The 25,703-nt window shown below is 44.6% G+C and overlaps 1 protein-coding gene and 1 long non-coding RNA gene across 3 annotated transcripts in view; both read left to right on the top strand.

The window, feature by feature from the left end:
• On the top strand, positions 1–1,513 carry LOC113912500. The gene is made up of 3 exons (XR_003516854.2): positions 1–154; positions 366–445; positions 1,063–1,513. It is a non-coding gene; the product is annotated as an uncharacterized LOC113912500 (long non-coding RNA).
• Positions 1,514–16,098: 14,585 nt separating this feature from the next.
• TMEM120B (transmembrane protein 120B) overlaps positions 16,099–25,703 on the top strand; it is a 41,369-nt gene continuing 31,764 nt past the window's right edge. For both annotated transcript variants that reach the window (XM_027576896.2, XM_027576895.2), the window contains exon 1: positions 16,099–16,286. In XM_027576896.2, the coding sequence (XP_027432697.1) occupies positions 16,218–16,286 (69 nt within the window). In that variant the 5' untranslated portion in view covers positions 16,099–16,217. The remainder of the gene's footprint in view (positions 16,287–25,703) is intronic.

Genomic DNA, 25,703 nt, shown 5'->3' with positions numbered 1-25,703 from the left:
CCTAAAGGGCGGAGGGAGAAAACGCGGCAAATGCTAACTGAATGGAAAGCAGAGTTGGGGCGCTGTCCGAGATGCCCCGCTGCAGAACTAGTGAACCTAGAAATGTAAAGACCAGAATGTGATCACAGAGAACTTACTTGTGCATCTAAAAAAGGTTTTACAAGATTATTCTGTTTACATGTATGTTAAATGCAGGTTTTAGGGAAGGGAGGATTTCCCCCGAAGTTTCCTTTTTTTCCCTGTGAATTTTACCTTCTAGAAAGAAGGCTTCAGGACTCAAGGGAGCTTTGAATGCCTCCTAGGTGCCTAGTTTGAAAACAAGTATTATGACAAAAAATTAAAGAGGAACATGTTCTTGCCCACAGAAACGTTCGTCCTAGCAGTCAGGAAACCGTCTGGAAGACGCGTTCAGTAAGAAGCAGAAAAGAAACAAGTCTGCATCCAGGTACGTGATTTTGTATCTTTAAAATTGTAAATGCTGGGGCGCCTGGGTGGCTCAGTCGGTTAAGCGGCTGCCTTCAGCTCAGGTCATGATCCCTGCTCAGCGGGAAGCCTGCTTCTCCCTCTCCCTCTGCCTGCCTGTCGCTCCCCCTGCTTATGCTCTCTCTCTCACTATCTCTGGCTCTGTGTCAAATAAAAATAAATAAAAAATCTTAAAAAAAATTGTAAATGCTTTGGAAGTCCCTTGTGTCAGTTCATCAACTTTATTCCCTAGGCATTTGTGGAAAGCATGTCGTGTTTTATACGTGTGCACCTTCCTGGATACTGGAGATTCAAAGATGAATATAATTCAGCCCCTGCCCTTGAAAAGTTCACACCGTGGGGTTCAGGGGTAGGACTAGCCTGGGCAAGGGCTTGGACTAGGAATGATAGTGTAAAGTGGCTCTGGAGACTGTCTTGACTGAAAAGGGGAGGGTAACCTCAGAGAACATAGGAGATGGTGTTCTATGAACATAGTAGGGTAGCCTGGGAGAGAGGAGGTTAGATGCCAAGCTGAGGATGTTTGGGACCAAATCCGGTGGTCAGGAACCTGTGTGTTTTCTTGAACTTGCTTTGATACAGGGGATGAGGCAGAAGGTGACTTTTTGACCACAGTGACCTGGTTAAGCAGGGAGCAGCTGGAAAACTGTCTAAGGAAGTGTCAAGCTGGTGAGCAGAGAAACTTCCATGCCAAGTTACAAATCCTAATCAAGGATCCAAACAACTGAAAGCACAAGTGATTCTTGGGTATTCTGAGGAAGTTACTCAGACATTACGTGGGGCTAGGGAGAAAAAAAAAATTCCCTTTTGTGTTTGTTTTAAATATTTATTTATTTATTTGAGAGAGACTGCGGGCACATGGCTCCTGCAGCCAGAGGGAGGGAATCCTAAAGCAGACTCACCACTGAGCAAGCATCTGAGGGGGGCTCCATCCCAGGATCCCGAGATCATGACCTGAGCCGAAATCAAGTGTCAGGTGCTCAACCAACCAATCCACCCAGGATCCCCAAGATTTTCCCTTTTGGATAGCCACCATCTTCCTAAACTATTTTCTCCTTGAGAGATTGGATCTTAGAAGGGTCGTAACCCAAGAATGCACCTGCTGTAGAAAGAATGAATTGCTTCATAGGTGACTTGCAAGGAACACAGAAAAGTAGTGAAAAAACCAAACAAAGACACCTTAGATGGACTCACAGTACACCCATTAGTACCATTTTCCCCATAGAGGAGTCACACAGGCCTCATGCTAAAGAAGGGCCTTGTGCTTGGCTTAATGCTCTGCTGTCACCATTTTGAAATTCTTAATTTTTTAGCAAGGAATCCCACATTGTCATTTTGCACTGGGCCCCACAAGTTATGTACTTGGTCCTGCCTCCCTCCTCCAACTTTTCTCTTTTTCTCTCTTTTGTAGTCCTTTCTCTTCTCTTCCCCTCTCCTATATTTCCCTCTTCCTATTTTCCTTCCTTGGCTTCTTCCCACTCCTTTAAGGCTGAGTATAAGGATGCTGTGGCCTTGGGGCACCTGGGTGTCTCAGTTGGTTAAGTGTCTGCCTTTGGCTCAGGTCATGATCCCAGGGTCCTAGGATCAAACCCCGCATCTGGCTTCCAGCCCAGCAGGGAGTCTCCCTCTCCATCTCCTCCCCCTCCCCCCGCCCCCCAGGCTCATACTCTTTCTCACTTTCTCCTGCTTTCTCTCTCTCTCAAATAAAATCTTAAAAAAAAAAAAAAAAAGGATGCTGTGGCCTTGTAAGCCTCAAAACACGGGTTGAATTGTGTTTTCCGCAAAGACATCGAAATCCTGATCCCCAGTTCCTGTGAATGTTGATTTTATTTGGAAAGAGGGTCTGTGCAGATGATCAAGTTAAGATGAGGTCATTAGGGTAGGTCCTAATACGATATGACTGGTATCCTTATGCAAAGAGAAAATATGGACAGAGACAGACAAAAGCAGAATGCCAAGTAAGATCGGAGAGATGCTGCCACAAGCCAAGGAATATAAAAGATGGCAGGAACACCACCAGAAGCTAGAAGAGGAACATGGAACAGATTCTCTCTGAGCTTCCAGAAGGAACCACCCCTACAGACACCTTGATTTCAGATTTCTAGTCTCCAGAACTGTGAGACAATACATTTCTGATGTTAACGCCTCCCAGTCTGTGGTACAGCAGCCCTAGGAAATGAATACAGTTTCCAATAGGTCCTTAATAAATACTTGATGAATAAATGGATGGTTGAATTAAGTATAATTGTATTGTCTTTGCCTCTTTAAAAGATGACAAAAGACCTATGAAGATAATAACTGTCCTTTCTTTTCTTTTTTTTTTTAAGTAGCCTCCACACCTAGTGTGGGGCTTGAACTCAGGACCCTGAGATCAAGAGTCACATGCTCTACTAACTGAGCCAGCCAGGCCCCCCAACGGTCAGTCCTTTCAACCCTAGTGAATGGTTGAAAAGCTGGCCCTTTCCCCAACCTACTTCATTTTCTCCTATGACGTAATCACTGTATTTGATACTGACTTTGTCCTGTGTCTTCACACATGTCCTGGGCCATGATAATATGGGCAGGTAGAGTGGGTGGGTGGCTGTGGTGGACATTCTTGGTTGCTACTGAAATTCAATGCCCTTTCCTCCTTGATGTGAGATCTCCAAATGTATGAGCTTCCCTTTTGTCCAGGGAAATTAACCCCCACCTCCCAGAACCAGAGGGAAAATTATCATTGGGCAAGTCTTTTCTGTAAAGATAATAAATATTTTTTGACTTTGAAGGCCAAATGTTTTCTCATATATACATATATATATATACACACACACACACACATATACATATGTATATATATGGCAACAATGTATAGCTACACTTCTAACATATTGATGAATGAAATTGAAATTGTGTTGCAAATAATACGGACCTCATTCTTTACTCAAAATGTTAGGCTCTGCCTTAGTTCCTTCAGGCTGCTGTGACAAGATACCACAGGCTGGTATTATAAACAATAGAATTTTATTTCTCACAGTCTGGAAGCTGAAAGTCCAAAATAAGGGTGTCAGCATGGTCAGCTAAGTGCCCTCTCTTGGGTTGTAGACTTCTTATTGTATTCTCACATGGTGGGGTCTCTCTCTCTCTTTTTTTTTAAAGATTTTATTTATTTACTTGAGAGAGAGAATGAGAGAGAGAGAGCACGAGAGGGAAGAGGGTCAGAGGGAGAAGCAGACTCCCTGCTGAGCAGGGAGCCCGATGTGGGACTCGATCCCGGGACTCCAGGATCATGACCTGAGCTGAAGGCAGTCGCTTAACCAACTGAGCCACCCAGGCACCCAGTGGGGTCTCTTTTATAAGGACACTAATCCCACTTATGAAGGCTCCACTCTCATGGTCTAATCACTTCCCAAAGGCCCCACTTCCTAATACCATCACATTGGGCAGTGGGGTTCCAACATGTGAATTTGGGGGGATAGAGCATTTAGGCCATAGCAGGCTGTAAGTATAAATATTAATAAGAAAATTTCATGATGTTAGGTGCCATTCCAAAGAAGAGTTCTGTATCATAAATCCATTCCCATATCCCAGATTGTCTCATTTAGCTTTTGTAGTAAAACAAACGGCAGGATGTTCTGAGTGGCATATACAGCAATAAGCATTTCTGTAGCTTATTCATTTTCAGGTGGCTGATCTAGGTTGGCCTTGGTTAAGGCAGCCAAGTGTCTCTCTTCCTCCCCATTTCAAATAGCCCGATAGCGGCTTTCCCGAAAACACACTTAGATTTTTTGTAAGCCATCAGCCAAATGAAATACACTTTTCAAAGGTACTTCAAAAAGGCAGAAGGTTCGAACTCTTTTAGGGAGTGTGAACCGCTTTGGAAGACACTTTGGTGTGATCTGGTGCAGTTAAAGGTAAGAGTAATCTTGCCTCTGGCAATGAACTGGCTGTGTACCAGGATAAATAGACACGAAGCCCATTGTAGCATTGTTCTGCATATCCCGAGCAGGAAGTGACCTGACGGTTTATCAGTGATAACAAAGGTAAACCACTTGTGTACTATTCATACACAAAAACATCCTAACAGTGAAAACATTATAGTCATATGCAGCATAGATGAGTCTTTTTTTTTTTAAAGATTTTATTTATTCATTTGAGACACACAGAGAGAGAGAGAGAGAGAGAGCATGAGGAGGGGGAGGGGCAGAGGGAGAGGGAGAAGCAGGCTCCTTGCTGAGCCAGGAGCCCGATGTGGGGCTCGATCCCAGGACCCCAGGACCCCAGGATCATGACCTGAGCTGAAGGCAGACGGTTAACTGACTGAACCACCCAGGTGCCCCAAAGTTATTACAATATTATTAACTATATTCCCTATGCTGTACATTATATTCCTATGACTTATTTATTTATTTGAGGGAAAGGAAGAGAGAATCTTAAGCAGGCTCCTCACACGGCACAGAGCCCAGCATGGGGCTCATTCTCAAGACCATGAGATCATGACCTGAGCTGAAATCAGGAGTTGGATGCTTAACCGACGGAGCCACCCAGGCGCCCCCAATGACTTACTTGTTTTATAGCTGGAAGGCAGTGTTCTATTTCTTGACCTGGGTTGTTACATGGGAGGTGTTCACCTCATAATTCTTTTTTTTTTAATTAAAAAAATTTTATTGAAGTATAACTGACATATAGTGTTATATTAGTTTCAGGTATACAACATTGATTCAATACTTCTATACTTCTATATTGCCCTCCCTTAGATGATCTTCCAGTATCTTTTGTGTGGTGCAATATTTAATATGACATATATATGAATAAGAGCTCTATCTAGCTTTGCTCATTATTGTAATCCTAGTGCCTAGCATGGTGCTTGGCACATAGTAGGCACCCAAAAATATATATTACTTATAACAACTTTTAAGAGGTGAGTGACCTACCATAAAATTCACTCTTTGAGGTGCACAATTCAGTAGTATATTCACAGACTTGTGCAGCCATCAGCACTATCTAATTCCAGAATATTTTCATTATCCCCAAAAGAAACCTCACCCCCTTAGCAGTCACTATCTCTCCCCCCCTCCCCCATCCCCATTCTCTGACAACCACTAATCTGCTTTCTGTCTCTCTGGATTTGCCTGTTCTGGACATTTCCTATACATGGTATCACACAGTTATATGGTCTTTTGTGACCGACTCCTTTCACATAACATAATGATTTCAAGGGTCTTCCGTGTGGTAGCACGTATGAGTACTTCGTTCCGTTCTGGTTTGTTTTTAATTTTTTTTATTAAGTGATCTCTATGCTCAGCATGGGGCTCAAACTGTCCACCAAGAGTCAAGAGTCTCACGCTTCACTGGCTAAGCCAGTCAGGCGTCACACACCATTCTGTTTTTTTGCAGAATAATGTTGCATCATATCGTACATCACATTTTGTTCATTCATCAGTTGACAGATGTTTGGGCTATTTATGCTTTTTGGCTATTTGGAATAATGCTACCATGAATATCCGTGTACAAGTTTTTGTGTAGGCATATGTTTTCTCTCAGTAGTACACCTAGGAGTGGAATTACTGGGTCAGATGATTAGTCCATGTGTGACTTTTTTTTTTAAGATTTTTATTATTTTTTTAAAGTAATCTCTACACCCAACATAAGGGCTCGAACTCACAACCATGAGATTAAGAGTCATACACGCTACCGACTGAGCCAGCCAGGTTCCCCCTCCATGTGTAACTTTTTGAGGAACTGCCAACTGTTTTCCAAAGTGGCTGCACCATTTTACATTCCCACAGGTAACATTATGAGGGTTTTAATTTCTCTATATCTTTGCCAACATTTGGTATTGTCTTTTTAAAAATACATATTTTTAAAGATTTTATTCATCTCTTGGAGAGAGAGAGAGAGAGAGCACAAGCAGGGACAGAGAGAGAGGGAGAAGCAGACTCCCTGCCAAGCCAGGAGCCCCATGTGGGACTCCATCCCAGGACCCTGAGATCACCACCTGAGCTGAAGGCAGCCGCTTAACCTACTGAGCCACCCAGGCGCCCCTAAAATAAATTTTTAAAAATTAGAAAAAATTTGAGTAATCTCCACACCCAAAGTGGGGCTCAAATTCACAACCCTGAGATTAAAAGTCACCTGCTCGGGCGCCTGGGTGGCTCAGTCGGTTAAGCGGCTGCCTTCGGCTCAGGTCATGATCCCAGGGTCCTGGGATCAAGCCCCACATCGGGCTCCTTGCTCCGCGGGAAGCCTGCTTCTCCCTCTCCCACTCCCCCTGCTTGTGTTCCTGCTCTCGCTGTGTCTCTCTGTCAAATAAATAAATAAAATCTTTAAAAAAAAAAAGTCACTTGCTCTACGGACTGAGCCAGCCAGGTGACCCTAGTATTGTATTGTCTGTCTTTTTTTTTTTTTTAAGATTTATTTATTTTAGTGAGAGAGAGAGAGTGGGGGAGGGGCAGAGAGAGAGAGACTGTCCAGCCCACTTCCCACTGAGCGCAGAGCCCCACACATGGGGCTCAGTCTCACAACGCTGAGATCATGACCTGAGCCGAAACCAAGAGTTGGGCACGCTTAACCAACTGCATCACCCAGGCACCCCAATTGTCTATCTTTTTAACTTTAGCCACTCTAGTGGGTGTGAAATGGTATCTCATGATTTGATTTTTATTCCCCAATGACTATAACAATGTTGAACTCAGTAGATATGTGTCAAATGCAGGAATAATCATATAAGTTTCCAGATTAAATAGCTACACCAAAATTTTTACACCATTTTTTAAAAAATTTTTTATTCATTTACTTGAGAGAGAGGGAGAAGCAGACTCCCCGGGCCCCTAGATCATGACCTGAGCTGAAGGCAGACGCTCAACCAACTGAGCCAGCCAGGTGCTCCAAGTTTTACACTATTTTTAAAAATTAATACTTCACTTGTTTTGTGGTTCTAGAAGTAGTACATGCTGAAATGACTATCCCAAAATCAAGGTAGTGGTTACCTTTGTGGGGAGGGAGGGAGAAAGTTATGATTAGGGAAGAGGGACATGGGGTTATCTAGAGTGATGGCAATCTTATTCTTGATGTGGGTCTTAGTTGTACAGATTCTCTTTATAATTTATTTAAACTACATAAAAATTGTGTGTACTTTTCTGTGTATATATATATGTCACAATAAAAAGGTTATTGTTGGAAATTTGGAAATTGTTTTGTTTTGTTAAAGATGAAGAGCACTGAAATATTTCTACCACCATACTCTGTGAATGGTAGTTTTTTAGGTGAGAGAAAAAAGAGTATTTGTTAATAAATCTGTTGAACAAGCCTTTTTGCCTTTTGTTGGAAGAAACAGAAATTCTGAGAAGTCGCCAGCAGGTGGTGCAATGAAACAAGACTTAATCTTGTAGCCTAAAAAGCAAACCAAAACAAAAACCTAAGAAGCGGCCAACACTCCGCCTAGTCATTGGAAAACATTTTTGTAAATTTCCTATTATCTACAATCTTCCTCCAATATCTTCCATCATACAAAAGAATCTGGTACATACGGCTTCAGTGGGGAACTGTTAGACTTCCTTCTTCAAATGTATCGAACAAAGAAAAACATAGACACTCGATGTTTTCTCCCTTTTGTTTCACAGAGGACCTTCAAAATAGTAGGAATGGCGGGGGCTCATGATATAGGGCTTTTGTGTCTGCAACAAATGAGGACAGGAAAGGTGTCTACAGATACATCCCTCTTGTATTCTGAGATGGCATTCGGCTTTTGAGGTGAATTAGGAAGTGTTCAGCTTCTAAACCTTTATCAAGCACTTCCTTCCATGCATCTCTGGCCATTGGAGGTTGGGGAAATTTTCACTAGAAAATTAATAATAGAAAGGATAAAATTTTTTTTAAATCTACACCCAAATGGGTCTGAAAAATCAGTGCTTTGTAGTGTACTTGCAGCTTTTCCTTAAGTCTGAGATTGTTAAATAATTTTATATGTATGTAAATCAACTCACAGAAAGGGAGAAAAATATTTGCAATTGTGTATATGATAAGGGACTTGTATCCGGAATATATAAGAACCCTTACAACTCAACAATAAAGAAGGGAAATAGCCCCATTTAAAAATGAACAAAGGATTAGAATAGACATTTCTCCAAAAGAAGATACATAAATGGTCAATAAACACATGAAAAGACACTCAACATTTTTAGCGATTAAGAAAACACAAAATTAAAACCACAATGAGATACACTCCATACAAAACTGTAAGGATGGCTAAAATGAAAAACACAGACAATAACCAGTGTTGACATGGATGTGGAGAAATTGGAGCCTTCATGCATTGCTAGTGAGGGTGTGAAATGGGCAGCTACTTTGGAAAACAGTTTGGCAGTGCCTCAAAACGTTAAACACAGAGGCACTTGGATGGCTCGGTCGGTTTAAGTGTCTGACTTTGGCTCAGGTCGTGATCTCAGGGTCCTGGGATCAAGCCTCGTGTCAGGCTCTTTGCTCACCAGGGAGTCTGCTTGTCCCTTTCCCTTTCCCTCTCCCCCCTCCCCATCCCCTCCCCACTCGTTCTCTGTCTCTCTTTCTCAAATGGATAAATGAAATCTTTTAAAAACAATGCTAAACACAGGGATTACTCAGCAATCCCGCTCCTAGGTGTAATACCACGAGAAAAGAAAACACATGTCCACGCAAAACCTTGTACACAAATGTCATAGCAGCATTATTCATAATAGCCCAAAACTGGAAACAACCTGAATTGCCATCAACCAATGAATGGATAAGCAAAATGTGTACTTCCAGTTTGAGTCTGAAGGCCTGAGAACCAGAACTAATGGTAAAAGTTCTAGCCCAAGTCCAAAGGTCTGAGAAACCAGGAGAGTTAAAAAAATAACAACAAAAAAACCCCAGGAGAGTTGATGCTGTAAATCCCTGCCCGAGGGCAGTAGAAGACTGATGTCCCAGCTAAAGTGGTCAGGCAGAGAGAGAGAGAGAGAGGGAGAATTCTCCACCTTTTTGTTGTATTCAGACCCTCAACTGATTAGATGAGCCCCCCCCAACATTGGGGAAGACAATCTGTTTTACTCAGTCTACCGATTCAAATAATCTCTTCCAGAAACTCCATCACAGACACACCAAGAATAACATTTAACCAGACATCTGGGCATTGTGTGGCCTAGTCAAGTTGACATATGAAATTAATCATCACAGTACCTTGATAAAGCTATTATTAAAACTATATATAGGGGCGCCTGGCTGGCTCAGTCAGTAGGGCATGTGACTCTTGATCTCAGAGTTGTGAGTTCAAGCCCCATGTTGGGCATAGAATTTACTTAACAACAACAACAGCAATATATATTACCCTTCAAAACTGTCAAGGTCATGATAACCAAGGAAACACTGAGATAGGAGACTATTAAATACAGGAAGCCTAAGTGCCATGTCAGGTTGAATTCTGGAACAGAAAAAGGACATCAATGGAAAAATCTGAATAAAGTCTGGAGGTTTGTTTATAGTAATATGCCTGTGTTAATTTCTTGTGTTTTTTTTTTTTTAAGATTTAATTAATTTATTTTTGCGAGAGAGAGAGCACACACAAGTAGGGGGGGGAGGCAGAGGGAGAAGCAGACTCCCCACTGAGCAGGGAGCCTGATGCAGGACCCTGGGATCATGACCTGAGTCGAAAGCAGATGCTTAACTGACTGAGCCACTCAGGCGCCAAATTTCTTGGTTTTGATAAAGGTGTCATGGTTACGTAAATTGTCAGCATGAGGGAAAACTGAGTGAAGAGTATGTGGGAACTCTTTGTACTCTCTTTGCAGCTTTGTAAATCTAAAAGTATCCCAAAATAAAATGTTTATTTTTTTTTAAAAACCCAAATATATCGTCAGTGCTTTCTGGTACTTACATAGTGCTGGGCACTTTATCTATATTAATGCATTAATCCTCACGACAATACTACGAGAGCAACCCCTGTTTATAGAGAAGGTGAATTATGGACTCAAGGTCATGCATCTGACAAGTGGGAGGGCTGGGGTTTGAACTCGGGTTTGGCTAGGCCAAAGAAATCACATGCCCTTCCAGCCAGGACTTACAGCCCCAGTTAGGTGCAGTAATGCAAATAACTGAACAAGGATAGAAAGGGCATTTTGATACCTGAAGAGTAAACACTAAATAAATGAAATTTAATAATAATGCTTGCTGTTTACATTATAAACCTGTGAACTGGGGCACCTGGCTGGCTCAGTCGGAAGAGCATGCATGACTCTTGATCTCAGAGTTGTGAGTTTGAACCCCAGGGTGGGCGTAGAGATTACTTAAATAAATAAAACTAAAAAAAAAAAAAAACAAACCCATGAAGAGAGGGCGCCTGGGTGGCTCAGTTGGTTAAGTGACTGCCTTCAGCTCAGGTCATGATCCTGGAGTCCTGGGATCGAGTCCCGCATCGGGCTCCCTGCTCAGCGAGGAGACTGCTTCTCCCTCTTACCCTCCCCCCTCTCATGTACTCGCTCTCTCTCTCATTCTCGCTTTCTCAAATAAATAAATAAATCTTTAAAAAAAAAATCCATGAACAGAAAGATAGGGGCTTACAATTTCTATCAAGCACCTGAAAAACATTTTAGAAAAAAAAATTCCATCAATTGATGGAATTGAATTATACTAAATTCACCCAATCTTTTTCAGGGTGCAGGAATGACCATGTACCCTTAATCAGTATATACACAATATTTTGGGCTCTACTTTTTTACTTAACACAGTTTAATATACCTGTTTACAGGCATCCATTTAGTTCCCATACTGACCATTTTAACAGCCATATCGTATTATATGGAACAGACTACAGCTTCACCGTTTCCCTGCTGTGGGGCATTTGGGATGTTTCCAGCGATCTAAAAAGTGCTGCTATAAACATCTTTGCCCAAATTGCTTGTTAAAATCTTTGGGGACTATTTTGAGCAAGGGCATTTGTGGGAAGCCGATGAAGGAAAAGTCCCTGGAATTTTCATTTCTCCTTGGACAGATGCTCTTTTTTTAGAATTAGCTCTTGGCATCCTGTAACACGCAAGTAGCTGGATGATCTTGGATAAGTTACTTCACCTCTCTGCAACTTGGACTTTTGCTATTTAAAATGTGGTCCTCGGACCAATGATATTGGCTGGGAGCTTGTAGAATTACAGGATCGCTGGCCCTTCCTAGCACCTAGTGAATCAGAATCTGCATTTAATGAAATCTTCAGAAGGTAGTTCTTGATCACATTAAAAGATGGAGAAACTACGCCTTAAAATATTCACCTGTCAAACAGGGGAATAGAGATCCTTCCTCAAAGCTGTTGAAGACTAAATGCATTAATGCATATACATGAAGTATATACAAGAGCACCAGGCACATAATGAGCGCTATGTGTTTGCTACTTTTATGACTCTTCCCAGCTAGTTGTACAAAGTCTCAGACTGACAGATTCCTGAGTGCCTTAAAGAGAACAAATAGGGGAGATTTCCCCCTGGTGGTGTGGGCAGGGATAACACACTTTCTCACCCCTCGTGATCAAAGTCCTTAAGCAGAGCCAGATCAAGTCCCAGGGAGCTGACAAGTGAGTCTGAAAGCACTTTGGGCGGGAACCAGGACAGGGTGGCAGCCAGGTAAGATCTGATACTTCTGGCTATGCTTATTGGGGTGGCCAGCCCCTGCCATCTACAAAAGGGCTCGTGAATAATGCATACCGAGTCCTGACCCCACAGAGAGAACAGCCCCTTAGATTTGCAGCCTGACTGCGGGCCAGCCTGCAGATAAGGTGCACCTGCCCAGATCTCCCTGGGGGACAGGCCCAGCCTCTCCTGCCCACAGGTAGCTTGGGGCAGATGGACCTGCTTGGATTGAGTAGCTGCCGGCAGAGGTGGAGGGGCATCTTCCCAAATCCTCTGCTTGGTGACACTTTTCTCATCCTTCAAGGCCCTGTGTTTCCTTTTTGATTCCACTAACCCCAATTAAGTAAACTTGTTTCTGTTTTTTTCACCATATGAGTGGTCCATATGGTTTTGTAATTTTCATGACATATTATATTGGGAGTCTCAAATTCAGGTGGCCCCAAGGACTACAGTTTGCATAAATACGTGAAGTAGTCTGGGGCAAGACAATTGAGCTTGGTGAGGACTGTGGCAAGTGGCAAGCCCATTGCGAAGGGGATATTTTTACTCTGTTCCAGTCCATTGCTATGCAGGAATGTGAGCCCAGTGTGATGAGATCTTCCCGTTTTTCAAAAGAAAGTAAAAGTTTGGATTTTAGGTGCACCTGGCTGGCTCAGTTGGTAGAGCCTGCAACTCTTGATCATAGGGTTGTAAATTCAAGCCCCAAGCTGGGTGTAGAGATTACTTAAAAAAAAAAATTAAAGTTTGGATTTTAATGTAAAATTGTCCTTTTCATAATTAAATATTTTACATAAATGTTCATAGTGGCTTTATTCATAATCAATCCAAACTGGAAACAATGCAAAGGTCCCTCAGCTGGTGAATGGATAAAGAATGGAGAAGTAAATCCAGCATACAGTGAAATATACTCAGCAGAAGAAAAAAAGAAACAAACTATTGATGCACACGGATCCCAAATGCATTATGCTGTCTTCTGCTTCTGGCCAAGATACAGTAACATGGACCAGATTTACCTTCTTTTTTTTTTTTAAGATTTTATCTATTTGACAGAGAGAGACACAGCGAGAGAAGGAACACAAGCAGGGGGAGTGGGAGAGGAAGAAGCAGGCTCTCCGCCGAGCAGGGAGCCCGATGCAGGGCTCGATCCCAGGACCCTGGGACCATGACCTGAGCCGAAGGCAGGCGCCTAACGACTGAGCCACCCAGGCGCCCCCAGATTTACCTTCTTATCTGAAACAACCACAAAATGGGGAAAATATACATGAAATTATGTTTTTTATTCAAGACACTGGACATCAGTCAACAGAGGACGGGGTCACTGAGAAACAGGAAACAAATTGTAGGAGTTATTCTAACATTGTCCCATTTATTGTTCCGAGAGCGTTTACAGGTGATGGTGCAGGGAGGGGATCCCAGGTGAAGCCTGGCAGACCCCGAGTTGAGAAGATAGAGCTGAGAGCCAGGGGGGCCAAGGAGGTTAGAATTTTAGAGAGGGAACAGCTGCACACAGAGTATCCAGAAGCCCACTGAACCCCCTCCAGCAGTCAGCTGAGCGCTGGTCAACACGTATGCAAGGACAACCACCTGAAGCCAAGGAAAGAACCACCTAAAATGATTAGAAGTAAGAGTGTACAGCATTCACACTGGCCCAGGAATAGTGCCTCGTCCCACCAGCCAGACTGAAAACTTCATGATGTATTGGTCTTGCCTCACGTAGTGGGGAAAAAATCAGCTCTAGACTGAGCACTGTTTTAGTCCCAAGATAAATGTTAAAAGCAAGATTTGAAAGGATAACATTGTTTCTAGGTAATTGCGTCTAATGTAAAGCTCAAGAATATTTTTAGGGAAACTGAAATACAAAAGGAGGGGGAGGGAGAAGGTGGGGAGAAAGAGAAGAAAAAGGGGTGGAGGAAGGGAACCGATCAACAAGGTAAAATTCACAATGCCTGACATTCCATCAGCAATAACCAGGCATGCAAACAAGCCTTGTTTCACTTTTATTGAGAGGTATTGTTATGAGTTGAACTGTGCCTCCCAAAGATATGCTGAAGTTCCAGCCTCCAGGGATGAAAATCATAATTCAAAGTCGGTCATTAATTAGCTGGGAATCTTGAGTAAGTCACGCTTTTATTCAGGCATCAGTTAAGAATTCTGAATATTTCTCTGTGTGCTTAGGTGTATATTTCCCAGAGTTTTTAGAGTGGTTTGTGAACCCCAAAAGTTGAGAACCTCTGCAGTAGATGATCTTTCATGTTTATTCCTTCAACAAATATTAAGGGCCTACTATGTGCCAAGCTCTGGGGATACGATGATGACCAAGACAGAGAAAAGATCCCTGAGATCTCATGCAGACTATATACCCATGGAGGGATTCATACAACCAACATGGAGACAAACACTTTCACACAATGGTAACTTATATGAAGGAAATAAGACAGGTGACATATAAGTGACTGGGACGAGGCATGAAGCTCTGGGTATTCAGGACAGGTCTTTTTTCTAGAGGTGTTGTTACTGTTTGAATTGTGTCCCCCAGAAAGATATGCTGAAGTTCTAATACCCATTACCTCAGAAGGTTGTCCTTATTTGGAAACAGGGTCTTTGCAGATGTAATTAGTTCAACTTAGGTGAGGTCATGCTGGAGTGAGTGGACCCTTAAATCCAGTAAGATTGGTGTCTCTATAAGAGGAGAGGACACGGAGACAAGCACACAAGGAAGAAGGCCATGTAACAACAGAGGCAGAGACTGGAGGGATGAAGCTGCAAGCCAAGGAATGCTAAGGATTGAGGGCCACACTACAAGCTAGGAAGAAGCAAGGAAAGATTTTACCCAGTCTTGGAGCATGTCTTTGCTGACACCTTGATTTCATACTTCTAGGCTCCAGAACTGTGACAGAATACATTTCTATTGTTTAAGCCACTCAGTTTGTGGTATTTAAACAGCGCAGTTTCCGGTATTTAAACAGCACAATTTGTGGTTAAGGCAGATCCAGGATCGATCGATCTATCTATTGATCGATCTTTCTTTTCTTTTCTTTCTTTCTTTCTTCTTTCTTTCTTTCCTTCCTTCCTTCCTTCTTTCCTTTCCTTCCTTCCTTCCTTCCTTTCCTTTCCTTTCTTTCCTTTTTCTTTCCTTCTTTCCTTCCTTCCTTTTTTCTTTCTTTTGTAATTAGGCTCCATGTCCAACATGAAGCTTGAACTCAGGACTCTGAGATCAAGAGTTGCTTGCTCTACCCACTGAGCCAGCCAGGTGCCCCAGCAGCCCTAGGAAATTAATACAGGTGTCATTTGAACTAAGGCTTGAATGATGACAAAAAGGCAACCATATGAAGATTTAGAGGAAATGTTCCCTCAAGGGTAGGAAGAGGAAAAAACAGTGTCAGGAAGTACTGATCCGGGGGAGTGAGATAGGAGATGTGACTGGGAAGCTAGGCAGGGATAGATCTTGTAGGTCCATGCAGGGAGAGGGAGGCAGTGGTATCATACGAGCGACAGACACAGCTGTCGAGAGAGTCACGCAGAATCTTAGGGGGCAGGAGTCTAGGATGTATTCGTTGCAGTAAGTCATGACCTGGTAAGACGACGGGTCCCTCTCTGCGCTTCCCCGCCCTGCCTGGCGACCTTGCTGGATGGTCAATGTCAGTTCTAGCATTCCAGGCCGTTGGCTTTGGCTCTGGTTAGGCAATGCCAAGGAGTGGTGAGCTTTCACCTCCCCCAAATCTTCCATCCTCCCGACTCCAGACATCCCAAATAAACACAATCTAAGTAAAATCAGCTCTGCAAATGCAGCTTGTGGACAAGTTCCCCAGCCTCAGCTGGGAGAGACTGGAAGCGCAGAAGCATTCTCAAGGGGGCAGCAACAGACCCTGCCAAGACCCGCAAAACTAGCCGGCGCGCGGGCGCGCGGGGGAGGAGCTAGGGGAGGTGCGTGCGCATGCGCGGGGTCCTGCCTCCCGGCGAGGGGGTGGGGCGGGCGCTGGGGCGGGGGCTGTGACGTCAGGTGCGCGCGTGGCTCCGGCTGCGCAAGAACAGCTGGTGCCTCCGAAGGCGGCCGGCGAGCTGAGGGGCTGGGGTGCTGGTGGCCGCCCGCGCCACGCTGCGGGAGCTGCCGCCGCCGCCGCCTCGCACCGTCGCACCATGTCCGGCCAGCTGGAGCGTTGCGAGCGCGAGTGGCACGAGCTGGAGGGAGAATTTCAGGAATTGCAGGTAGGGCCGGGCCACCTGGTCGCGCAACTCTGCTACCTGCGGTGCAGTGCCTTCCCCTTTCTGCTAACCCAGGCGGGGCGGTGGGGACCATCAGGGTCCAGGCGGCTGCCTCTGGCTGGGCACTGTGGGGCTGGTGGTCCGCGTGGGCCAGCACCCGCCTATCTCCCAGCACTTCAGTTCTTCATCCACTTGGGGCGCCCGGTCGAAGCTCCCCATTACCCCGCCTTCGCACCGGCTCTTTGCTCCGCGCGCCTCCTTCTCTGCAGAAAGTTGGTCTGTGGTCTCTGAGGGGAAGTTCCAGGTGTGTCATGTGGGGGAGGCCTGAGGGGACAGATATGTGCTGGAACTGACAGTACAGCCCAGCCCCCACCTCCGCAGGGGTCTCCCCTAACCGCACCCCCGTCCACCTGCTTTTGGCAGCCCCACTTCTCTGTTCTGGTGGGGTAGCCATCTCTTCTGCAACTACATTTTGAGAGATGTGCTTGGGAGCCGTTCACCTTGAACCCCTAGGGTTTGAGCAGAGACTAGGGAACCCTGTTCTGCGTCTTTGGGGGCTCTGGTGTCTGTGCCCTCTTCTGTGCCGCTGCTGCAGGCTGAGTTTGGCGTTGTGGATGGCATCTGTCAGTTCTGACAGCTGGGTTGTCTCCCTCCGTGATAGAGGCTTCTCCCAGCCCTCACCCATCTGGCCCAGGACCTTATACCCGGTAGGGTGAGGGCAGATATAAGAGAGGTCCCTTGAGAAAATTGCCCCAGTGGGGTCCTGGCAGGAGGAACTGTTCCTGGAAGGAGGTTCAGACAGGTCTCAGCTACCAACTCAGGCGACTAGAGACACCTCATATGAAACCCTGGGGTTGGCCAAGAGGGACTCCTGGACCAGTTTGGGAGATGGGGCTTTTTCCTCTCAAGCTACTAGATTGTGTTTGTTTTCTCTGAAGTTGGACTCTGTTTGCCCGAAATCACATTGCACAGCTCCACCCCACTTCTTCCTATCCTTGGCTGGAGCAATGACATTTTCCCTGTCCATGTACCTCTTGTCTCCAGTTGGTGGGCCTCTTACTGTGTCCAGAGGAGGGGAGAGGAGATTGTTTGTGATGGGGCTTCTGGACCTGAGGCAGTAGGCCCTGATGTTTAAAGAGAGGGGTGCTGCAGAGACGGAGCAGGAAGGTGGGGGCGAGGGGTCTGTTCTAGGAATGAGCAGAGAAAAAGTATCCAGAACCAGTATGCCTTTCTTGGCCTGTGCAGCATGTGTGGGTTGGTGCCCTTTCCTTCAGGTCCAGGGCTTGGGGGGGGGGGGGGGGCAACCCAATTCCCAGGGGATCCTTCTGGCTCCAGTCCCATCGAGAAGATTCAACTGCCTCTTAACACTTTGTCTTACCGGACTGTCAGGTCATGTTCAGCTGTGGAGTCATGGAAGGGGTGTTAGGGTTGGGAGTGGGAGAAGACTTTTGTTTTTGTTTTTTAAAGATTTTATTTATTTATTTGTCAGAGAGAGAGAGAGCACAAGCAGGGGGAGTGGCAGGGAGAGGGAGAAGCAGGCTCCCCGCTGAGCAGGGAGCCTGACGTGGGGCTCGATTCCAGGACCCTGGGATCATGACCTGAGCCGAAGGCAGTCACTTAACCTACTGAGCCACCCAGGTGCCCGGGAGAAGCGTTTTATTGTGTGGAGTTTTTGTTCCTGAATTCCTCTCCCTTCCCTGCCTTACTCTAGGAGGAGGAGTTGTCCTAACACTTCAGAGCCATGCAATTAATGCAATCAACAGCAATTAGATAGCTAGTCTTGGCAAGCAGAGCTTGCAAAGGAGACGTTTGATTTGTTGTTGTGTTCTTACTTGGGATCTTTGGGGTTCCGGTGTGTGAGGGACAGAGAGGAATTGGGAATTCTGGATTTTGTCCCCTGGTGCACATCAAGGGCTGGAGAACAGCTGACTGGGGGGAAACCGTGGTGTCCCCTACTCAGTTCTTCGGCAATGGGGGTACTGGAATGGCCTGGGCCTTTGGGGAGCAGGGACCCTGCTGGCCTCAGGCTTTGGTGGACAACTCCTGGGTCAGAGGCCAGTGATAGATGGAAGGCCACAGAGTGCCCCGTGAGTCAAGGTCATAGACATTGTCTATATCTTCATAGATGAGGAAACTGAAGCTTGAGAATCTAATTCAGTCAACTGGGATCACACAGCTCTTGAGTGGTAAAGCTGCTACTAGAATTTAGTACTCTAAATGCTTAGTTTGGATGTCTGTTATTGTGCTGGGAGGCCTGTCTCTCTCTTCTCACTTCCATATCCCCCATAATAAATATGAGAGCTTTGAACTCCTGAGATGAAAGTTTCTGGGATTTGTGTATAATAAGTAGGGTGTACATTGTCATTGGGTATGTGTTGGACAGACTTTCAGATATGAGACATTTATTGGAGAGCAGGGAAGTCACAACAGGTAGGCAGGTGGACAGATTGGAACTAGAAAGGAAGGATTAATTTTTTTACCAGAAAATTCCTGTCTATCTTTATTTTCCTATATCTGCCTCTGAATCTGGGATTTGTAGGTTTCGTGTTTGTATCTTTCTGATTCTGTCTTTCTTGGGGTCATAGCTAATATCTCTGTGTTTCACCTCTCCTTCCCTTTTTCAAATGAAGGGAGGAAAGAGAAAACCTAATTGTCAGACCCCAGAGGATTGGAAAGGTCTTTGGAATCCCCGCCCTGCAAAAGTCATAATCTCTGGGACTTTCTAGAGGAGAGGATCTGTTTTCTTTTGACTGTGCTTTGTCTCTGCCAGGGCCTCACTAGACTCAGGGGCAAGGTCAAGTGGCTATGGGGACTTCGGTTTTGGCTGGCTGGGATTTCAGCCATGCTGGTGAATTGAGCATCAGTCTGAGACCAGCACATGTTTGGCCCTGTGGCCTGTGGTGTGATCACAGAAGGTCACTTACAGACACGGTGGCAGGTGATTTAATAAGCGTTTCCTGACTTGCATCACTGGAAACCTGACCCCACCCCTTCCCATCCAGAAAGGAGGTGGCCGGAAGGGCCTTTCCCTAAACCTAACCTCACAGAAATGCAGGGGCCTGGTGGGCCACTGTAAAGATTTTGGCCTTTCCTACCAATGAAACGGGCACCCCTCTGGCTGCTGTGTATGGAATAGACACGAGAGGGACAGGGTAGAAGCAAGAAGGTCAGTATTATTTTATTAAAACCCTACGAAATAGATCTTGTTATCCCATTTTACAGAGGGAAAATCATATACCCGAAGTCATATGTCTTGTAAGTGCTGGAGTCAGGATTCAAACCCAGGCTGTTGAACGTCAAGGTCTGTACTCTTAACCACTTACCTAAGGCAGGTCTGTGCCCTGGGTACTCTTTTCGTTTCTCTTCCATCTTGCATTGCCTTATGGGTCTCTGTCTTTAGAAGTGCGTTGTGTGGGGCGCCTGGGTGGCTCAGTTGGTGAAGCGACTGCCTTCGGCTCAGGTCATGATCCTGGAGTCCCGGGGTCGAGTCCCACGTCGGGCTCCCTGCTCAGCAGGGAGTCTACTTCTTCCTCTGACCCTCTTCCCTCTCGTGCTCTCTATCTCTCATTCTCTCTCTCTCTCAAATAAATAAATAAAATCTTTAAAAAAAAAAAAAAAAGAAGTGCGTTGTGTGGAAAGAACCCTGGACAGGGAGTCACAGTTCCTGGGTTCGGGCCTGAGGCCTGCACCTGTCTAGTATCTAACCGTTAGCAAGCCACCTCTCTGAGCTTGAGTTTCTTTATCTAAAAAACAAAGGCTGACAGTAATAACGGTAAGAGCTAACTGTATGATACATGGATGATTCCATTTAATCTAAATGACCAACCCTGCTTAATACTGAGGCTAAGAGATGTTAAGTAACTTGGAAGTCATGGAATTTTGGAATTTGAACCCAGGTCTGCTGTGTACATCAGATATTTTTTGGGTTCCTAACACTGTGGGCTCCCAAAGTATCTTGAGACCCTTGGCTCTGGAAAGAAACTTTTGAACTTGTGGGGTCTCATTTCATTTGTACAGTGCTTTATATATGCAATAAATATATATATAATATAAATATATATGTAATAAAGCACTGCGTATATATAATACACTAGTCAGGATTCTTAGTTGCAAGTGACAGAAACCCCGTTCTACTGGCTTTAAGCCAAAAGAATTTATTAGCTCACATATTGGGAAATCCAGTGACAAATGGCTTCAGGCCAGGCTAGATCCAGGGGCTCCAGTGAATTGTCTGTGTGTGTGTCTCTCTCTGTTTCTTCTTCTTCCTTTCTTTTCCCCTAAGATTTTATTTATTTATTTATTTTAGAGACGTGTGTGTGTGTGTGTGCGCGCGTGCACGGGCAAGTTTGGGGGAGGAGCAGAGGGAGAGGGACAAGCAGACTCTGTGCTAAGAACAGAGCCCGAGGTGGGGCTCAGTCCCATGACCCAGAGACCATGACCCTAGCCGAAACCAAGAGTTGGACGCATAACCGACTAGCCACCCAGGCACCCCCCCCTTCTGTTTCTTCTATATCAGCCTTATTCTCAGGCAGTCTCTCCCATGTTGGGGTGACCCCAGGCTGACATCTACCAGCTTAGCAAATCTGGCCAAAACAGAGCATCTTTTCCCTGGTAATTCCAGCAGGAGTCCCAGGGCCAACTCTCATTGTCCCCACGTGGGTCACATGATTATCCCTTACTTAACCAGTCACTGTGGCACGGATTGGCTGGGCCTTGGTTTTCATGTCTCCGCTGGAGCCCAGGACTGGAATGAGGGCCACTCAAACCATATGAAATAAAAATGAGGGAGGGATAGTCCTATAAAGGAAAATGAAAATACTGATAGTAAAAAAAGAGAGAGGGATGCTGGACAGGCATCTCTTGGGGAGTAATAGAAACAGTCTATATCTGTAATTCCCAGACTGTGTCAAGGTACCCCCAAGGAGCTGCATCAAGCTCTCAGTGACACTATGGGATAATTTCAATTTTCAAGGGAAACACAATGACATCTGTCATACACCTCTTAGACTGCTAACTTGGGGTATTTCGTACTTGCACATTAGATCACACTACATTCTTTTTGATGTCATATCTTTGTAAAGTTAGGTTTTTAATGATCTATGATTAAAATCAGGTACTGTGAGAAAATCCATGTGGAAAAAGAAATGAGGTTGACAGTGTCCCATCTGATTCCAAGTTTTGAGAATTTGTGCAGAGCCCAATAGGCACACACATCCCATTAGTAAATAATTTTGGTTATTTTGGAATGAAATAAAAACGTTTTTGTCAATCTCTGCGTATTCTTTTTTTCCCCCCAAAAAGGCTACTGAGTTGTTAGGACATAAATACTTTTCAATTATTTGGCCTGAGGACTGTGGAAAGTGTACTGAGACATGAAAGGCATGGTGAACCGGCAAAGTTTGTGAACCTTTGTTTTATGTCCTGATTGTGGTGGTGTTTACACAATTGTATATATTTGCCAGAATTCCTTGAGTTGTACACCTGGAAATTGATGAATTGATATGTAAATTATACCTCAATAAAACTGATTTAAAAAAAAATAAACCAGTATATGGCCTGTTACATATACCTCATCTCCTAACCTCTTCACAGCTGAGGAAACTGAGATACAAACAGCTTATATGACTGCTAAGAAGTGACAGACTCTGGATATGAAGAGTTTAGGTTATTCTGCCTCCCAAATGTCTGACACCCATGTCTAATACCCGCACTTACTGCTCCTGTAACAGACATCACGAATCAATCCTGGCACATGACTCAGAATTCTTTCCAATGTAGAATTGATGCTGTTTCGTTGAAGTCAACTTGCCATCCTTAGTGATGTTTTCATGGTGATGAGTCTTAGTGAAGTATACTCAGCATTCAGAAATGTTTATTTGAACTCGATTCCTTGGAAAGAGAATTATATAAATGTAATCTCTCAGAAACTTCCAGTAGAGAGAAACGCTGCTATCAGACACCACATTTTGGTGCATCCTACTGGGTTGCCCACCAACTTGCAATGCTTCTGGGCCAGACCCCTGTCTGAAAAGGCCATGAGATTCCATTGCTGGCAATTCTTGCAGTACATGTGGACTCAGGTTCTGGATCTTATGATTTAGCCAAGTTGTACTGAGCAGGCATTTCCAGATGTTTCACAGCCATGCCAAGACCTTGAATCATTAACCTCATTTTCCCATTGGGGCAGAGCTTGGGTCCTCAGAGAACAGGAGAGGCAGCAGATTGCCTAAGCCTCCACCAGAAACCCACTTGTTTGTGTCTTCTACACGTGGCGTAAAAGGATGGTAATTAGCCGTGTAGGAAAGGAGGTATGGGCATCCCAGCTCACAGAGCCAATGTTAGCGCTTCTCTCTCTCCCTCTCTTTTAATCCATCCTGCATGTTTAGAAGTAATACATAGCCGCAAAGTTAAATATCCAAGTAGAGATGTTCAAGAATTTTCAGAACTCTTGTTTGTAACAACTAAATACTGGAAACCTAATGTTCTTCCAAATGGGTGATTCCACTGAACATCCGTAGAGTGGGGTATGATGAGCAGAATGAATAAACTAGAGCTACATGTGTCAACATGGATAAATGTTTTTTTTTTTAAAGATTTTATTTATTTATTTGAGAGAGAGAGAGAATGAGAGAAAGCACATGAGATGGGGGGAGGGTCAGAGGGAGAAGCAGACTCCCTGTCGAGCAGGGAGCCTGATGCGGGACTTGATTCAGGGACTCCAGGATCATGACCTGAGCTGAAGGCAGTCGCTTAACTAACTGAGCCACCCAGGTGCCCCTGGATAAATGTTTTTAAAAGAAGAGCAACATTGAGTGGAAAGTTGCAGAGACATATATATAGTATGACATGTATGATAAAATTAACATTCAAAACAATACTATGTATTGCTTGCTGATACATGTTTATATAGTACAGGGGAGTGATATGGGCCAGATTCAGTATAGGGGAGATTGGGCAGGATCCTGGTGAAAAGCAAATGACGCTCCAGAAGGATCTCACTCAAAGGAATTTAAAGAAGGGACTATTTGCAAAGGTGTGGCAGTTTAAGGGTGAGGCCCCTAGAGCTGGGGCCAGTCCTGTTCCTAAAGGAGTAGAGGGAGGGGGGCCATCACCAGAGCTTGGCCAAAGCTTGTTGCTGGGGAAGGAGAGCTGCAGAACAGGAGGTGTAATGGTTGAAGGCTGCAGCAGAACAGAGGAGGCAGGAAGAACAAATACCCCAGCTTCTGTCTCTTCCTGTTGTGCATCCCGTAGGCTAATCCCAAGTGGGAGGCAGGGTAAGGGAGTCCAGGGAATGCAGTCCATAGGGGTCAGCCTCCTCTGGGCACAGAGAAAGAATTGATCTGGGGTGAGCATGGGGGCAGAAATAACCAGCAAAGGGGTTCCCCTCTTGGGCTTTTTTTTTTTTCAAAGATTTTATTTATTTATTTGACAGAGACATAGCAAGAGAGGGAACACAAGCAGGGGGAGTGGGAGAGGGAGAAGCAGGCTTCCTGCAGAGCAGGGAGCCCGAGGAGGGGCTCTATCCCAGGACCCTGGGATCATGACACGAGCCGAAGGCAGACGCCTAACGACTGAGCCACCCAGGCGCCCCACTTAGGGGGCTTTTAACTCTCTGTGTACTACTATTATTTCTTTTTTTTTTTTAATTTTTTTAAAGATTTTATTTATTTATTTGAGAGAGAGAATGAGATAGAGAGAGAGCATGAGAGGGGGGAGGGTCCGAGGGAGAAGCAGACTCCCCGCCGAGCAGGGAGCCCGATGCGGGACTTGATCCCGGGACTCCAGGATCATGACCTGAGCCGAAGGCAGTCGCTTAACCGACTGAGCCACTCAGGCGCCTTGTGTACTACTATTATTTCTTAAACTGAGGGTGAGAATATGAGTGCTGATGTTTATTTTCTATCAGTTATATGATTTTCTGTCTTTTTTTGTATGCCTGAAATATTTCATAATAAAATGAGCAGGAGACCAAAAAGTAACCCAACAGTACCAAAAGGCTTATAAAGAAAAACAGCTCTGGGGCGCCTGGCTGGCTCAGTTGGAAGAGTATGCGACTCTTGATCTTGGGGTCATGAGTTCAAGCCCCATGTTGGGTGTAGAGACTACTTAAATAAAACTGAAAGAGAAGACGAAAGGCAGCTCTATAGGTTCACTGTCAATTATTTACATGATTATGACCATGCAGGTATTATTTACTGCAGAATCGGGTGGTGTACTATGCTTGTATTTTCTCTTTTGGAGATTTTAACTAAATTCATATAGTTAGCATTTGATTCTTTACTGGCAATGCTTGCTTATAATTATCCTCTTTTTTTTTTTTTTTTACGGCCTAAAGCTCCATCCTTAGATACTCTATCAAGTGTGTTTCTTTTCTTTGGCCTTGAACTAGACAAGTTAGGGGATGGCGGGGGGGGGGGGGGGGGGGTGGGGTGGGGGGGGGTGGGGAGGGCTCCCGAATGGAGTCTTTTCTTTCTTTCTTCTGCAGCTGCTTGTCTGCTTTGGTGCCCCCAGCACTCTGGGTTATTTTTAGAGGTAGCAACTCGATGTGGGAGTCAATCACATTTAATAAGCTGGTACTCCCTGCACCGGTTGCAGAGTGCGGACTCCCTGTGTTTGGTGTTTCCCATGTTCCAATCCACCGCTGCCAAGTTTAGAAATAGAAATAGTGGTTTGGCAGTTTGTCATTTTCTTTAAAAGTTAAACATACATTTACCATATGACCAGTAATTCCATTCCTAGGTATCTACCCAAGAGAAATGAAAATAGGTCTGCACAAAGATTTGTACATGTTCATGGAAGTATTATTTATAATAGTCAAAAAGTGGAAATAACTGGAATGTCTGATAACAGGTGATTGGATAAACAAAGTGTGATGCATCTATACTAAATTTTTATTGTTAAGTAGCAATAAAAGCAGAATAACATGTGCTCCCCCCCTACTATCCGAAAGTACAGCCTTCCAATGAAACCTTTCATAAACCAGAATGGCGTAAAGCGAAGAGTATCCCCTGCTTTCTGAAAGTTCGAGTTACACCACTGCTTTTTCGAAAGACCTCCATTAGTACCTGTTTTTGCTAACCAAAAGAGATCCGAAGAGGATTTTCACTTTTATGAAAAAAGTCATTACCTTACTAATTGCGGTCTTTCATAAAAGCAAAAGCACAATGGCATAACGGGAACTTTCAGGAAGCAGGGATCCTTGTGTATGCTACAACATGAATAAACCTCAGAAACGTGATGCTGAGTGAAAGAAGCCAGACCCCAAACCACATATGGTATGACTCCATTTATATGGACTATCCAGAAAAGACAAATCTATAGGGACAGAAGGTAGATTAGTTGTTGCCAGCAGGCTGAAGGGAGGGGTGTGGGGGGAGCAGCGATGTTGTCATAGACGTGAGGGATCTTACTGGGTGGTGA

The sequence above is a fragment of the Zalophus californianus genome, chromosome 14 (genome assembly GCF_009762305.2).
Source record: "Zalophus californianus isolate mZalCal1 chromosome 14, mZalCal1.pri.v2, whole genome shotgun sequence".
Taxonomy (NCBI): Eukaryota; Metazoa; Chordata; class Mammalia; order Carnivora; family Otariidae; genus Zalophus; species Zalophus californianus.
The sequence above is the reverse complement of the archived record's forward strand: the minus strand, read 5'-3'. Positions and strand labels throughout refer to the sequence as shown.